The 16,698-nt window shown below is 39.1% G+C and overlaps 1 protein-coding gene across 1 annotated transcript in view; it reads left to right on the top strand.

Annotated features, from left to right (window-relative positions):
• The window catches only part of alg6 (ALG6 alpha-1,3-glucosyltransferase), a 35,032-nt gene that overhangs the window by 9,309 nt on the left and 9,025 nt on the right, over window positions 1-16,698 (top strand). The window contains exons 9-11 of the mRNA XM_073852267.1: window positions 1,699-1,784; window positions 13,829-13,913; window positions 14,002-14,072. Coding sequence (XP_073708368.1) covers window positions 1,699-1,784; window positions 13,829-13,913; window positions 14,002-14,072 — 242 coding nt within the window. The remainder of the gene's footprint in view (window positions 1-1,698; window positions 1,785-13,828; window positions 13,914-14,001; window positions 14,073-16,698) is intronic.

The following is a 16,698-nucleotide window of genomic DNA, read 5'->3' as shown; positions in this document are numbered from 1 at the left end:
CTTGACGGGAAAATTAATGGGAGTGTAATACTTCACCCTTGCCCTTTGTACCAATGCCCCCCAAGAATGCCCACAGGAATTTTTATTGCGCTTTCAGTTGGGAAATGATTACGCTGAGTAATGCCACTTATGTGCTTTCTCTTCAAACGCCACATACCGTTTAAAAATACTTACCGTATATGTCAGTGCTAATTTTGCAGGCATGATCATAAATTTGTGGTTATTTCAGAAAAGGATATTTTCTTGAGTTGCAACATTATTGAAAACAAACAAAAAAAAAACATTGCTGAATAATTTCATACACTATTTTTAAGAAATCTCAAGGCTGTTTCTATTTACCAAATCAGTAACACTTTACAATAAGGTTTATTAGTTGACATTAGTTAACATGAACTAAGAATGAATGGCTGTATTTTCATTAACTAACTAACAAAGATTAATAACTAGTGTAATAAATGTATTGTCCATGTTTCATTCATGTTAGTTAATACATTAACTAATGTTAACAAATGGCACCTTATTGTAAAGCGTTACCATTTTAACTTAATATTGTATGTATATGTAATCTAAAGGCATCTGCATATATTTAAATTAGGGCCGGGACTCGATTAAAAAATTTAATCTAATTAATTAGAGGCTTTGTAATTAATTAATCGAAATTAATCGCATTTTAATCGCATATAAATATTTGACCTGAGAACAGTGAGAATTAAGATTTTTACATGGATTTTTAGTATACCATTGAATAATGACTGAATACATAAGCTTAAGCAACAAAATATTGTTTATTTTTGTTCAACCAAGTCCAACAGACCAGTGCAATATTGCCATGAAGTGTAGCAAGCATAGGGTAGCAAGAGGCACGTTCTTTAACGAGTCTTTCATTCCGAGAACTCTGCTCTTGTGTTTGCTTAATTATGCATTTAAACGTTAATGACCAAACCTATCATTATAAATGTTGCTGCACATGGAATATAACGCGGATAACATTTAAAAAAATAGATATCATCAGGTTACACACTGATTATTTATCACTCAACCCCCTTTCTCTACCTGTCCGTTGGTCGCGTATATCCTCCATGTTTGTAGTTTTTTAACACTTTTTATGCGTGTTTGTAGTTCTAATCGAATCCTCGTTCACGGCGCAGTGTGTTGCGGGCAATATTAGCAGTTAAGAGTGTGCATTGATCGTTAAGTAGTAGACCATCCGGGAATCTTTGGAATACTTTTTAAACATACTACGATTTGGGACATTCAATACTATTTAGGACGGACGCAGCTTCTTTGGTATAAGTTCTTTGGCTTGTCTGAACGCTAGTTTGTGCTCCAGTATAATCGGTCCGCCGAATCTCACCCAGTGAGAAACGTTCCGCGGTGCAAAACTTAGTGCGATTAAAATGCGTTAAAAAAAATTAACGCGTTATTTTTGTGTAATTAATTAATCTAAATTAACGCGTTAAAGTCCCGGCCCTAATTTAAATGTTACCCCAATATTAGTTATTAAAGCATAAAGTTTAAGGTGAAGTTTTGTTCTTAAATTGACTTGAGTTGACACCCCTGAATTTACACTAGTTGAAACAACTGTTCATAAGGAACTTGAAAACTGACCTTGCGGTCAGTGTATCATTCGTTCTCATTGTGTCATTCTGTCCGGAGCGCATTAGTTTAGTGACTTTGACAGCATGTGTTTGTTGACAGGATAAAGTGGCTAACACATGGTGCAGCTTGAATGTGCTGATAAAGATCAAGACCCTGCTGTCCAGAGAGACTCAGCTGTTCCTCAGGTAATCCTTCACCATCCATTTACCCGTCACCCTTTCTCCTTTTCCTTTGTCTCTTTATGTATCTCCGCCTCAAAATCTTTCTCAGTATATTCCCTCTTACCATGTTTGCGAAACACATCTCATTATAATGGAGGGCACAGTGGGATTACGGGTAGTTAATGATATCGAAGAGATTTTGAGATACTGATATGTCCACGCTAATCTGCAGGTGCAAGGGCTTGGTCGAAATTAATTCTTTGACTATTCACTTAAGAATTTTTCAGTTTCTTAGTTTAGTCTGTTTTTGCAGGGTCAGAAATTAATTTTCTCATTGGTCTGTTTTAAAGGAGTAGTTCACTTTCAGAACAGAAATGTACAGATAATGTACTCACCCCCTTGTCATCCAAGATGTTCATGTCTTTCTTTCTTTAGTCGTAAGGAAATTGTCTTTTGAGGAAAACATTTCAGGATTTCTCTTCATATATAACGTGTGTTGTGCACCCACCTATAGGCGCATATTATTAACGCACTCTTTAAATAAATAAAAGTAATACTGCGCTATTGAATTTAGACCAGGTTTTATTTGGTCAATGTTTTCATTTGCTTAAAACAGCAACACACCAACAATGCACCTAAACACACCTCGTTTTTTTAAACCAGCAAGCCCATGGGCGAACAGATGTTCGTGCAATTGCTATTTAAACAATGTGGCGCTGGACGTGAAAATGATAACTGCGTTGGAACTAGCAAAAAGCACTTGCCCCTGGCGTCCCATTGTGCCAAGTGTATGGTAGCACCCTTTATTCTGGTTAACCATTTACTATACAGTTTTGTTTACAGAATTAATCAATCATAGCTGACTGTAAATGATGCACTTGTAAACATTTGCGTGACGGTACATCCCTGCCACTAGATGTAAGTATATGTACAAGACGACTGCTAAGGATAATAGATTAGTTCACTTCTAGAATAAAAATTCCTGATAATTTACTCACCACGTGTTATCCAAGATGTCCATGTATTTCTTTCTTCAGTCATAAAGAAATTAAGGTTTTTGAGGAAAACATTTCAGGATTTTTCTCCATATAGTGGACTTCAGTAGTGGCCAATGGGTTGAAGGTCCAAATTGCAGTTTCGTTGTAGGTTCGAAGGGCTCTACATGATCCCAGACAAAGAATAAGGGTCTTTTCAAGCAAAACGATCAGTCATTTCGTAATGAAAATGAAAGATCATTACGTAATGTTGGAAAGGTCATGCATGGTTAGTTCTTTGTCTGTGTACTTTGGTTAAAGAAAGTAGTGTAGGGCGTAGTATAACTCCATCTCATTTTCCCCTCCAACTTCAAAATGGCCCGACATCGTTGTTTTAGCACGTAACGTGTGAGGTCGAGCTAGCGCAACACCAGCATTTAGGGTGACAAAGTATATAAATTATGTTTTTTTTTTTGTTTTGTTTTTTAGAATATGACCGATCATTTCGCTAGATAAGACCCTTATGTAGAGTCCTGTAGTATTTCAGCGAGAATCAGACAATTTAAGAGAGTCTATTAGAAGTTAGAACACTTCTACAGACGTACATTCCAAGAGGCCCATCATAAATCTGACGTTTCATAGCTGGCGCCAGAACGCCAGCCTGAAGCAGACCTAACTAACCAAGAACTTGCAAAATTAACACAAAGACACTTCTTCATAATCAAATCCTTCGAATAAGGAGATTGTCAAATTTGGAGCAAGTAACCAAGATTAATGGTCAAAGAGATGCACATTTTGAACATCACATGATTAAAGTCATTAGCGATATGGTTGGTTTTCCCCCACACACAGGACACAACGGAAATTCCTTCCCTAAACTTTTGACCTCCCAGCTTAGAGAACAGACCCTCACAGAAGGGCACAGAAAACTGCCTATATGCATATATACATATGCACCCAAAATTATGCTTAAAGGACTCATGAGCAACTCATCATTTCTCTGCATAATTTCCTATTCATATATGTAACCCATACATTTGTCTATTATGTTTTAATCACTCATTGTGTATGTCCCTTTTGATAACTCTTGAATAGTTTAATGGTTTATATTGATGTTTGATATGTCCGAGTTGGAAATCGCATTCTCAAAATGTTCCTGTAATTCAATTCTTTGCGAAATGTATTATAGTCTTGTTATAGAAATCATGTCCAAATTTATCTCTGCAAAGAGCGGGAATTTGGGATCACGGGACTAATAAGATAACATTGTGATTTGTGGTTTGGAAGGTGAAACCAGCAGCCCACCGGAGTTCAGCCAATGTTCTAATTGGTCAAGACATCATTTTGGGAGGTGTCCAAAAGCTGAGTTTAAATACCAAGGACACTCTCAAATCTCTTATCTCTTGCAACTTTTCTCACTCCTTACAACGCTCTTCACGTGCTTCGCGCCGCGGCGTCTCGACGCCGCCTGGCCTGAATGCCAGCCTCCTCATCTAAAGGAAACATGAGGAGATCATCACACTTATCTATTACTTTAATTCTTATTTCTTTCCGTTGAGAGTTTCGTGTCTAGTTAAGTTTGTGCAAGCCGCGACCGACCAAACGCCTTCGCGGACCCGAACTCTAACCAGCGCACAACTCCGCATCATCAGGCAACGCCCAAGAAGACATCACATTGACCGACCACTAACCAATCAGCAACCTCGGGAAAACCCTTTCTGGAACGAGCGACGAAAGGAATTCCCTTCACAGACAAAGGCAACGCAAGTAACTTCCAGGTTCTAACTGAACTGGTGCATTTGATAAAGTTTAATAACCTCTTTGAGAGACTCAATACGAGGGTTAATTAAGTGATTGATGGTTGTTCAGGTCTAAGCAAATGCACATTGCTATAACTTGGGACTTCATATTTTCATTCCTTTAAACTCATTCTTTCCTCACTTTCTCTTTCTGCAACCTGTGTGAATGCGTGTGTTTGTGTTAGTTTAGTTTGTATGTGTTAGGTTTATCCAATAAATTCATATTTTTATTAAGTATCTTGTGTTTCGTGCTTACAAGTTACTGCCTTAAACTGCTGATTTTGCTACTGTGCTTATATATAGTGTTTTCACTATATTCTGGATAGTAATATCCATTGCAGAGTTTCTGTTAGACGACTTGTGAATGAATCGCGCGTCGACTCTGAAACAGCCGTAAAACAGCGATTCTGTTCAAATTCCCTATTGAATCATATTCGATTCCCTTTGAGCTAAGTTATAAATGATTATGTAATTAATCCCTATTACAATCTTACATATATTGGTGGAGAATGCGGGCAGTTTAATCTAAATTGTAAGCACAACCAAGTTATTTAATATTTTCTATTTCTGTGGATGAGAGCGTCTGAGTCTAGACTGTATGTGCGTGTGTGTGTGTGACGTAAGCAGCGCGGCCGCCCGCTTGAATGAATGAAACCTAGAGTGAATGCAGAGGGCTGTAACTCGATACCGCCTCTCTACTTTTTAAACTGTAGTAAGTGAGTTTAAAGTTAAGGTCTGAGATCGTACAATAAGGTCGAAATTGAGCGTGTCCCTCATTTTCTGTAATGCCTTATCTATAGTTGAATTAATGTCATTGCGTGTTCCAGTGCCATTCAATTGCTATATTCCCGGCAGGGAATCTCAGTCACCATTAGCTGAACGGAGCTAAACTACAGTAAATAAAAGTGAAAATAAATCGACGGATAAAGAATAGTTTGAGCGTGTCCCTCAATCTATTTTTAAAGGCCTTATTATTCATAGTTTAATTGTCAATGCGTGTTCCATTGTCAAAGCAACTATGTAATTTGACTCCCCTGGTTAAACATTAGAAATAATGCTTGCCTGTTTGTGTCTGTTCACTAAGTGAAACAGTGCGATTTAAACGGGAGTGTTTTAAATCTTGATCAAGTAAATTTAACTCTAAACAACAGCGAATAAAATCTGTTGTGTCTACGTGCTCAGAGAAACTGGCACGGAGATTTATGATCCGCCGAGATCAGTTATTATTTTGTTTCCTCATTTGCAGCGCCAAGCTGCCACTTAAATAAAGTTTAAATCCAACTCTGAACGAACTAAGAGTTTAAAGCGCCACATCGCAAAACCAACTAGAAGTGGTCTTGTTATGTGTACAGTGTTGAAATGCGCTGCCATTTCATGTAACATGCTTAACTGAACTTGCAATGTAATGCTTCATGTGCTTAGCTCACTATAGTTTGTTTTGGTTGCCGTAGCTACGATGGTGACTCGGAAGTCTTAACCTACTTCCGGAGCAACTCTGAACTGCGCACGCGCAGCACATTGACGTCATACTATAAACAAACTCTACGGTGTTGCTAAGCTAACGAAACTGTTGCTTTTACATTGAAGTCTATGCTAAAGATTAGCCTCAAAGGTTAGCAGTTAGCATTAACATCCAGTGGTTGAATACAGTGTGTGTGGGCAAAGCTAAAGTGATTTAACCCTTTAAACCTCTGAACTAATACACCTGTTGGTCTATTTTTCTGTCCTATTTCTCAATTTTCTAACTTTACCACTTTATATGCATTTTACTAGAAAGGGGAATAACTTCACAATTATTAATTGTGACAAATTCAAATTTAATTCAAACATTAAATTTATTTGGACTCATTTGAATTTCCTCATCTGGTCATTTCATATGATCATTATTTCTAGTATTCTCTCTTTTAGGTCAATCATTTTAGGTACTAATAAGCCTTGAACTTTGAAAGTTAAGGGCAACTTATTTTACCTAATTAATTGATTTACCCCTATCAACAGATTCTATTCAGAATCACACTTACTCATTTCTTTAATTGCGTTTTTACCCCTATTTCTTCCTCTCTTGGTTATACAATTAACCTCCATTTTTATTTTATTTTATTTGTTTATTTTGTGTTTTTCCTCCTGCACTTAATTTCATTTTGATTATTTTGCCATTTATTACTTTTAATTTCATTCTACTTTACCTTTCTCCTTTACCTCCTTGTATCCTAGCTTGGGAACGACACACCTGAGCTTTAATAGGAGACACTGTTATCCCTCACTACGAGTTCAAATAAATTAGAAAGACAACTCTCTTTCACTCAAATTTTATTGTTGTTTTATTAGTTGTGCACCAACAATAAACAACGTTCTACTCTGGTTGGGTATAACAGCCACGCAGCCTGTGAGTGGACCCGATCCACTCAATTTACTGAGTCTCCTTCCCTTCCCTTCTACCCAAGTCTCTCCTGCTTTCTTCTTTCTTTACTCCTCACATTTGCAGGGACCTGTAAGAACCATCAATCGATTCTAAGTGAATGAAATGCAAAATCTTGTCAAAGAACAGTAATCATCCTTATGAATTTGATTGTAATCGAACCCTCCTTCGTTCTTCCTAACCTCCCTGAATTGGAAAACGCATTCCAAAATTTTGGCATCTCATTCCATACTGAGATCAATTTTCAGAGTTAAGTGTTGAACACCAGTCGCTTTCGAAGCCTCCTTGGTAAGCGGTCCAACTGTAAGGTGTTCTGTGTCAATCCTGTCAGACTAAGAAAAGAGATACCGGCATTATTATTATATTCTCACGTCTCGAACAGAGATATAATAATATTGTTTACCTTTTTACAAATCCAAGTAAAATTCCTCACATTGGAAAAGGGAATTGTTTTATTTCACTGACTTGTTTTCACCTTTTTCTCTTTTTTTTCCTCTTCCTCATTAGAGTGACGAAGTCTTCACATCACTAGTCTACCTAGACACCCTGAGACCAACACTATCTTCGCCACACTTCATTAGGGGTTCACAATCACTGACACAACACTTAGTTGTCCCACCACACATAGGCTTCTACCTCACACAGATCTGTGTCAGTCTCCCTTCTCCTCGGTGTGCCAACATGCCACAGACTGCAGACCCCCTTGCCCACGGGGAAGATGTGAACACTTGGCTGAGTGGCATGACGGACAGCCTCACCCCCAAGACCTTTGAACTGTTATTATTCGTAATGAGAAGGTTCCTGACACAAGATTCAAGCCAGAACAACAACCACGAGGAGCTAGTCAAAATCACCAGCTCCCTAAGCGATGCCTTCACAACCCAGCTGAAACTGAGCGACAAGCACATCACCCATCTTCAAGAGGAGCTGTCACGTGCTCAACGCCGCATAGACAAGCTGGAAGTGAAAGTTCAAGATCAACTCAAAGCACCCAACGAGAGGGAGCAGGAAACAACGGAACAAGTTAAAAAGCTCCAAGCAGCCCTGGCAACAGCTCAACTTGACCAGCAACAAGCAAAGGCTGCCCAGGGAGACCTGGTAAACAGACTCCAGTATGCCGAACAGCTACTAGAGAAAGCCAAGAACGACATCAGCGACAAGAATGCTGAAATCAGTGCCTTAGAAAACCACCTTGAAAGGTACAGCACTGACATAGACAATCTGACCCAACATCTAGACGATGCCAACAATGAGCTCTACGTGGTCAGAAAAGAGTTAAAATATGCTTATGAGCTGGAACAAGAGCCAAGAAGAGCGAAGCATATCTCAGCCTCACCACTGCTGAGCAGAGCTAAGTCTCACATCCAAGAACTGGCATTCAATGAAAGAAGCGAAGGGCCACCACCCGAAACCTCACTGGCCTTCGCCACACAGCTCTTTCCTGCCACTGAAAGCAGAAACCCCATCCAAGCAGTCCTTGGAACTGCACCTGGGTTGACCATCAAAGACCTCAACAAGCTGTCTAAAAGCATCAGCCAGTTTGACCCGAACTCCAAAGAGGGCCACGACATCCAGGCCCACCTGCAAGATATTAATTTTCATTTAGAAATGAGACCTCACGTGACTGACAGAGACAGGTTGTACCTCCTAAGAGCAACGTCAAGTGTCGAGGTACGAAACTTCATAGATCGACAACTCAGTCACACAAAGTCAAACTACCAGCTACTTTGTGAGGTCCTGATCAAAGAGTTTACAGACCCTGAGTCTGAATATGGACTGTTAACCGCCTTGGAGACCAAACAAGGTCGACAAGAGACGCCACAAACCTACTACAACCGACTCCGAAAAGCCTACTTCGGTGCACACAACAAACTTGACCTTGAAGAAGAGGTGAATTTCAAAAGCCTTTTCCTGAAAAATCTGCACCCTGGAGTCAGTCGTCACCTCTGCGTCATGGCCTGTCCGCGCTCCATGACCATCCAACAGTTGCGCGATCTAACACAGAAGGCCTACACCAAGCAAAAGTTGACCTCAAAGAAAGGTAACAAAACCTCCACACTCTTGAACTCTGTAACCGAAGACTCAAGCCTTGCACTGGACGACACCCAGTGGCATCACAACACCCGAGTCTTCCATCAAGAGCAAAGAGAACGTGAGCCCCATGTCCACAACAGCTATCAGCCCAACCGCTGGGAAAAGCCATGGGACCAGCCACACTTCTCAAGAAGCCCAAAAGAAAGGATCAGCTGGAAACCTAACTGGACGTGCAAAGCCAAACGACCGGCTTGTCCAACAACAACTAGAGTGGGTAAGCAAAGACAGAACCCACATCAGCACCACTTAGACACCCACAGTGCTAAGTCTACACAAGAACAAGACTGTTCACCCTCAGAAGACATGGAACAAGTCATGAAACAACTGAAAGAGTTCCTTGAAAACCAGCTAGACACGAATGACTAGAAACAGAAGTCATGCTCGCTGTGACCAGCGACAGAACGGAAGGCCGACAATCACCTGGTACACCACCGCATCAGAGATGACAAGCACCTGTTCAACAACCACCCAGAACAAACAAGTCTCTCACGGCCAACCGCTGATGAAAACTCTGAGGTACCAAAGAACATCACCTCAGTCACCCATCACTTACAAAGAAACTGTCAAATGAACTTCAACTCCATGAACCACATTCATGTCTGTGCAACAGCAACCACTAAAGCACAGAAGGTCAGAAAGTCTGCCACAACCAGAAGGCATCACAAGTGAAATGCAACATAGGAGACAAAGTTTTGCACCCCAGCTTCACACAGCCATGCCAAACTACCTCCGACTGTCTGCTAAAGAACTTCCTGCCTTGCTGGACTGACCCCCATCTGAACACACCCTCATCCAAGCCAAGGATGCAGAGAGCATCTTCACCGACCTACAAGAAAAGGGGGAGCCAAAACAGACTGAAACAGATCTGACCATACATACACTACACAATTAACATTCACAACCCAGAGGTAACCACACCTACTGATAACACCTTTGACAAATATATTCTTCCCACGAGTAGAATATTCAAATCTCAGTTTAACATAGTTTTACAACATGCAACTATCCTCACCCCAGGTAGAACACCTGACACTATGTTAAGGTACATGACACATCAGCTGCACCTGCCATCCTAGCTCAATAGTACTCGCAACCCTGACTAGGAAAACCCGCAGCTAATTTTCTTTGTTTTGTTTTTTTTTCCTCTTGCCTATTGCTTTCCTTCCCCTCTTGCTTTAGCAGGTGAAACTCCTAGCCACCCTACAAGGGTCAAAGGTCTGATATTAGGATTGACTTGCCACACCTAATATCCGCAAACCATTCTAAACTGAATGGGAGCCAGAGAGCTCCATGCAAGATAGGTCAAATCATTTTACCACAGATGTCACCAGAACGTCTCTAAATTTAAAACCTTAAATAAACAAACAAATTTAACCACAAAATTTGATCAAAGCATCGTTATACGAGAACAAATTTGAACAACAATTTCTATGTGAATTCGACCATTTTCCAGGTACTACATGTACCCGAATAACGTAATGCCATGCACCGGTACAGTAACTGTCCTGGAAGTGTTGTCTTGTTGTTTGCTGTGTTTGTGTCTGCTTCTTCTGCCTGTGTTTCTCCAGCGCTCGTCGATGTCTTCTGCCAACAACACATCACCGATCGAAAGGGGGATATGTAGTATTTCAGCGAGAATCAGACAATTTAAGAGAGTCTATTAGAAGTTAGAACACTTCTACAGACGTACATTCCAAGAGGCCCATCATAAATCTGACGTTTCATAGCTGGCGCCAGAACGCCAGCCTGAAGCAGACCTAACTAACCAAGAACTTGCAAAATTAACACAAAGACACTTCTTCATAATCAAATCCTTCGAATAAGGAGATTGTCAAATTTGGAGCAAGTAACCAAGATTAATGGTCAAAGAGATGCACATTTTGAACATCACATGATTAAAGTCATTAGCGATATGGTTGGTTTTCCCCCACACACAGGACACAACGGAAATTCCTTCCCTAAACTTTTGACCTCCCAGCTTAGAGAACAGACCCTCACAGAAGGGCACAGAAAACTGCCTATATGCATATATACATATGCACCCAAAATTATGCTTAAAGGACTCATGAGCAACTCATCATTTCTCTGCATAATTTCCTATTCATATATGTAACCCATACATTTGTCTATTATGTTTTAATCACTCATTGTGTATGTCCCTTTTGATAACTCTTGAATAGTTTAATGGTTTATATTGATGTTTGATATGTCCGAGTTGGAAATCGCATTCTCAAAATGTTCCTGTAATTCAATTCTTTGCGAAATGTATTATAGTCTTGTTATAGAAATCATGTCCAAATTTATCTCTGCAAAGAGCGGGAATTTGGGATCACGGGACTAATAAGATAACATTGTGATTTGTGGTTTGGAAGGTGAAACCAGCAGCCCACCGGAGTTCAGCCAATGTTCTAATTGGTCAAGACATCATTTTGGGAGGTGTCCAAAAGCTGAGTTTAAATACCAAGGACACTCTCAAATCTCTTATCTCTTGCAACTTTTCTCACTCCTTACAACGCTCTTCACGTGCTTCGCGCCGCGGCGTCTCGACGCCGCCTGGCCTGAATGCCAGCCTCCTCATCTAAAGGAAACATGAGGAGATCATCACACTTATCTATTACTTTAATTCTTATTTCTTTCCGTTGAGAGTTTCGTGTCTAGTTAAGTTTGTGCAAGCCGCGACCGACCAAACGCCTTCGCGGACCCGAACTCTAACCAGCGCACAACTCCGCATCATCAGGCAACGCCCAAGAAGACATCACATTGACCGACCACTAACCAATCAGCAACCTCGGGAAAACCCTTTCTGGAACGAGCGACGAAAGGAATTCCCTTCACAGACAAAGGCAACGCAAGTAACTTCCAGGTTCTAACTGAACTGGTGCATTTGATAAAGTTTAATAACCTCTTTGAGAGACTCAATACGAGGGTTAATTAAGTGATTGATGGTTGTTCAGGTCTAAGCAAATGCACATTGCTATAACTTGGGACTTCATATTTTCATTCCTTTAAACTCATTCTTTCCTCACTTTCTCTTTCTGCAACCTGTGTGAATGCGTGTGTTTGTGTTAGTTTAGTTTGTATGTGTTAGGTTTATCCAATAAATTCATATTTTTATTAAGTATCTTGTGTTTCGTGCTTACAAGTTACTGCCTTAAACTGCTGATTTTGCTACTGTGCTTATATATAGTGTTTTCACTATATTCTGGATAGTAATATCCATTGCAGAGTTTCTGTTAGACGACTTGTGAATGAATCGCGCGTCGACTCTGAAACAGCCGTAAAACAGCGATTCTGTTCAAATTCCCTATTGAATCATATTCGATTCCCTTTGAGCTAAGTTATAAATTATTATGTAATTAATCCCTATTACAATCTTACAGTCCTTTGAAGCTGCACTGAAACTGTAATTTGGACTTTCAACCTATTGATTCCCATTGAAGTCCACTATATGGAGAATGTTTTCCTCAAAAACCTTAACTCCTTTGCCACTGAAGAAAGACAGACATGGATCTTGGATGACATGGAGGTGAATAAATTATCAGGAAGTTTTTATTCTGGAAGTGAACTCATCCTTTAAGACCACACAAGAGAAATTGTAACAAGTTGTACAATTATAAAAACGGTATAAAGTTGTGATACAAGTTGTCTGTGCATTAATTTGCAGCGAGAAAGCACTGGCTGTATTTCATTGGCTGTAGGTTGTCGCCCATGTAATTTATGGTCAAAACACATTTTATATTGCAAGAGTCTCAAGGAGTAGCATGCTAAATATCTCACCAGCATTTGCGATGAATTGCACTTCTCTTAGATTGCGTCTTTGATAATACATACTGTACAATTGCCATTCACTGATTTGCATCAGATTTCGAGAATTTGTCAGTGATTGCCACAAAACTGTTGCCATATGCCATAACGTGTGTCCACCAAAGCATTTTTAGGTAGTTGAAAAAATGCCAGGTGCTCTGGCAAAAAAAAAACGCTCAGCTGGTGGTGCTTGAGAACACTTTGGTGGCACTTTTTTGGTTGCTGTGATTTGGAATATCCACAACAGAAACATACTACATATTACTAAATACAGTAACCAGTAATATTAACTATTGTTGTTCTGTCATTGTACATGTAGGATTTGTACCGCCCCTGTTCCATTGATTTGACGGCTGGGTAAAAAGTAACAGTGACCCAAAGTTAAAAAGGGCAAGCAAACTTCTGAAATATTATAGTAGTGCATCAAAATTCAGTGTCATCAGTTTGCCAAAAAGAACGCAATGTTTTACACACCATTTACATGTGGAAGGGAGCAGGTGTACATTTCTTTTATACCAACTAATATTTTGAAAATATAATTTTCATGGATTTTAAAGTTTTTGTCAGAACGGCTTTTACTTGTGTTTCATGAATGGAGCTCATTGTCAGTGTCGCTTTCGATTTGAATAACAGCTTTACTTTCTGCTAAAAAGGTGAGCCAGATTCTTGTCCAACAAAGGTAATTCATCTCTTATAGGGTCATTTTCCTCCAAGAGAATGATGTAAGTAATTGTGTGAGTGCTCAGCAGGCCATCCCTGAATCTCATGCATTTCCTGCATGCTGGGATCTTTCTTGTTGACTGTGAGGATGTATAAAAAGATCAGGCAGCCGCGTCCTCTAGTTCCATGGGATAGATTACGGGCTTTGGCAACAGGGACTCCCTTGATCGGATTTCTCTGCTCCGTTTGAGTGTATAGTAAATCTGTTATTAATGTATGGATGTATTCAGCGAAACCATTTTTTCTTTTATCTTTCAGTTTTGCTCTTACTCTGTTGTTCATCCTCCCTTCATCTTTAAAACTGTTGTCCAAACCCACTCTATGGCAGTTTAAGCTCGCCTTGGTAAGTGGCGTCATGATTATGTTTGTCTTTGACAGTTCAACAACTTGTATTTTTGACCACTGACTCTGTTGATCTGCTTGTACTATAGGTGAACTCGTCCCTGGCTTTTTTCCTCTTCTCCTTCCAAGTCCATGAGAAGTCTATCCTTCTAGCAGCCTTGTAAGCAGCGGAATATAATTCATACTACTTGATCCAATTGCAGAAATGGAGCAATAATTATTTGTTATTTATCAGACACATAATTACATGATGTCTCTTACTGAAATATGTAGTAAAAAAAAATATAAAAATGTATTATTTGAAAAAATCCACATCGTTTTATACATATTTTGGACTGTGTGGAGAACCGTTATTTCAATTACATCAAATGGTTGCACTCTGTGAACTACTGACGCTACTTGTTGCTATTTTTACAGCAACACAACTCTGAACATAAAATACTGAAATGATGACCACAGCTACTGAAAGAGCTTATAGAGGTGGTGATGGATATAAGTGTAGGCTTAAACCAAATGCCATACCATCGATTTTTTTTCCCCACAAGGCGTCTAAACGCCCCTGAACATAGAGTGAAATCCACGCCAAGAAATTCCTTTAGTGGCTGCAGAGTCTTGACAATCGTCAGCATGTTTAGATTCTGCCAGAATGGCATCTAGCGTTTCTTGTCTCTGCCATTTGTAAGTTCTTTCAGTAGCTGTGGTTTACTAAAAGCCTTAAAGTCATCAGGGCTAAAGTGGAGAGAACAAAGATGTTACATCGCTTCTCCTGTTGCCTTTTGACTGAAAATTTCAACCAAAAGCCGCATAATGTGGCATCGTATCAGTTTTTTATTTTCCAAGTTGTTTCATGGTAAAAATAGCAACAGGTATTGCCAGTAGCTCACCGAGTGCAACCATTTGATGTAATTGTAATAATGGCACCCACCATAGTCAAAAATATGCATCAAGGTTCGTACAAGGTGCCTAAAGTGCTTAAAGTAATTTGACTTTTTGAAATTTAAGGTCTGGAAAACCCTTGAAAATAGCAATTTTCCTGAAGAGGTACTTGAAAAGTGTTTGATTTATTAAAAGACAGTATATCTGAATAAATAGTAATCTAAATAAGTGTTTAATTATTTCAAAAAGCACATATCTTTTCACACAATTCAAGAAACATCATACCTTTTTATCTTATTTTAGTTAATGTCAGAAAACAATTAAGCCAAGCAAGTAGTAGAACTGACAGTGTCATGTAAATATGGCTGAAGATGCGAAAAGAGAAACAGATGAACCAAATCAATTGAGTAATTTATGCTGGAACCACTCTGTGGTGCGTTTCCCGTAAAACCACGTAACTCGCTGATTAACCTCCATAGTACGATGCATTGTTGTGGAAACGAACTAGCTAGTCACAACCTTTTCCCAAACACATTCGCATCTTCGTCGTTTGAACTACATTAGTTTAATAACTCAGGGCCGTTGTTAATGACGACACCAAGTGATAACTTCCGCTATTTATCTGATTAGAGATTACATTTTTTTTGTTCCCTGTCATTTATTTGATGCTTTATTTGATGTTTGATTCATACTCCTGGGTTCCCTTAGGCATTTATGCACACTATTCAAAAACGGCACTCATAGAGGATGCACAAAAATACCTAGATTAAAATGCATTTATATTTAGATCGAATGGAAGATATAGATTGTACTGCACGTTAGCTTGCTTATTGTGCCCAAGAGCATAATTTATTGAGCCCATATGTCTTACTAGCAAGAAACTATGCTTCTAAACACAGGTCGAGAGCTGTAGTTCCAACCACATAAGTTTGCAACGCTGTTTGCGAATGTTTGTTTGAACTATGGTGTCATGAAACACCAAATCTGTTGGTAATGACGGAACTTGCGACCATAGTTGGCTAACGATGCTTTTGGGAAACGCAACCCTGAATGATTCAAATCTGTTACTTCGATCATTCATTTCAAGAGATTCACTACCAAAAACCAGATTAAATTAAAATAGCAAATCATTTTTGAAATGTAAAATTGCTTGAAACATTTGTAAAAACCATGTATTGATGGGTGAAACCCATTTTTTTGAAACTATGAATCAGTTAAACCATTTTTGCAAAAATTATTCACCGTTTCAGAGCACTCCAGTTGAATCGCGTATTGTGAATCATTTGTTTCAGAACGAGACTTCAAATCTTGTATCTTGAATCATTTGATTTAGATTGTACCGCAAATCATGTTTTAGATCAGGACTTCAAATCGCATATTGCGAATCATTTGAATTCAATCGCAGTGGGTTTGTGAATCATTTCACGAATTGAATGATTCAAATCAAATGATTTGCAATACGTGATTTAAAGTCCAGATCTAAATCAAATGATTCTCGATATGCAAAGTTCTGATCTAAGTCAAATAATTTGATGGTTTGTGAATGATTATTTAGATCGGGACTTCAGAGCGCGGATCGTGAATCATTTGATTCAGATCGGGACTTTGGAGCGGGTTTGCGAATCTTTTGTTTTTGATTGGATCTTCGTAGGGTGGATCGCGAATCGTTTGATTCATATCAGGATTCCGGAGTGGTTACGCAAATCTTTTTTTTTTCCGATTTTTTTTTTCCTTACACGGTAGAACACATCAAATCATTGAGGCAGTACAGTTATAAAAACAAAGAATACACAAATACAAATCCCTTAAGAATATTAACAGGGGTTGTACTGTAGTAAAAGTGTAGTATACTTTGTAATACAATATTATGCCATTTTTTAATTATCTATTTCTCTTTTTAAGAATTTGAA

This window comes from Garra rufa, chromosome 12 (assembly GCF_049309525.1).
Source record: "Garra rufa chromosome 12, GarRuf1.0, whole genome shotgun sequence".
NCBI classification, from domain to species: Eukaryota; Metazoa; Chordata; class Actinopteri; order Cypriniformes; family Cyprinidae; genus Garra; species Garra rufa.
Note: the sequence above shows the minus strand (reverse complement) of the source record. Positions and strands in the feature narration are given on the sequence as shown.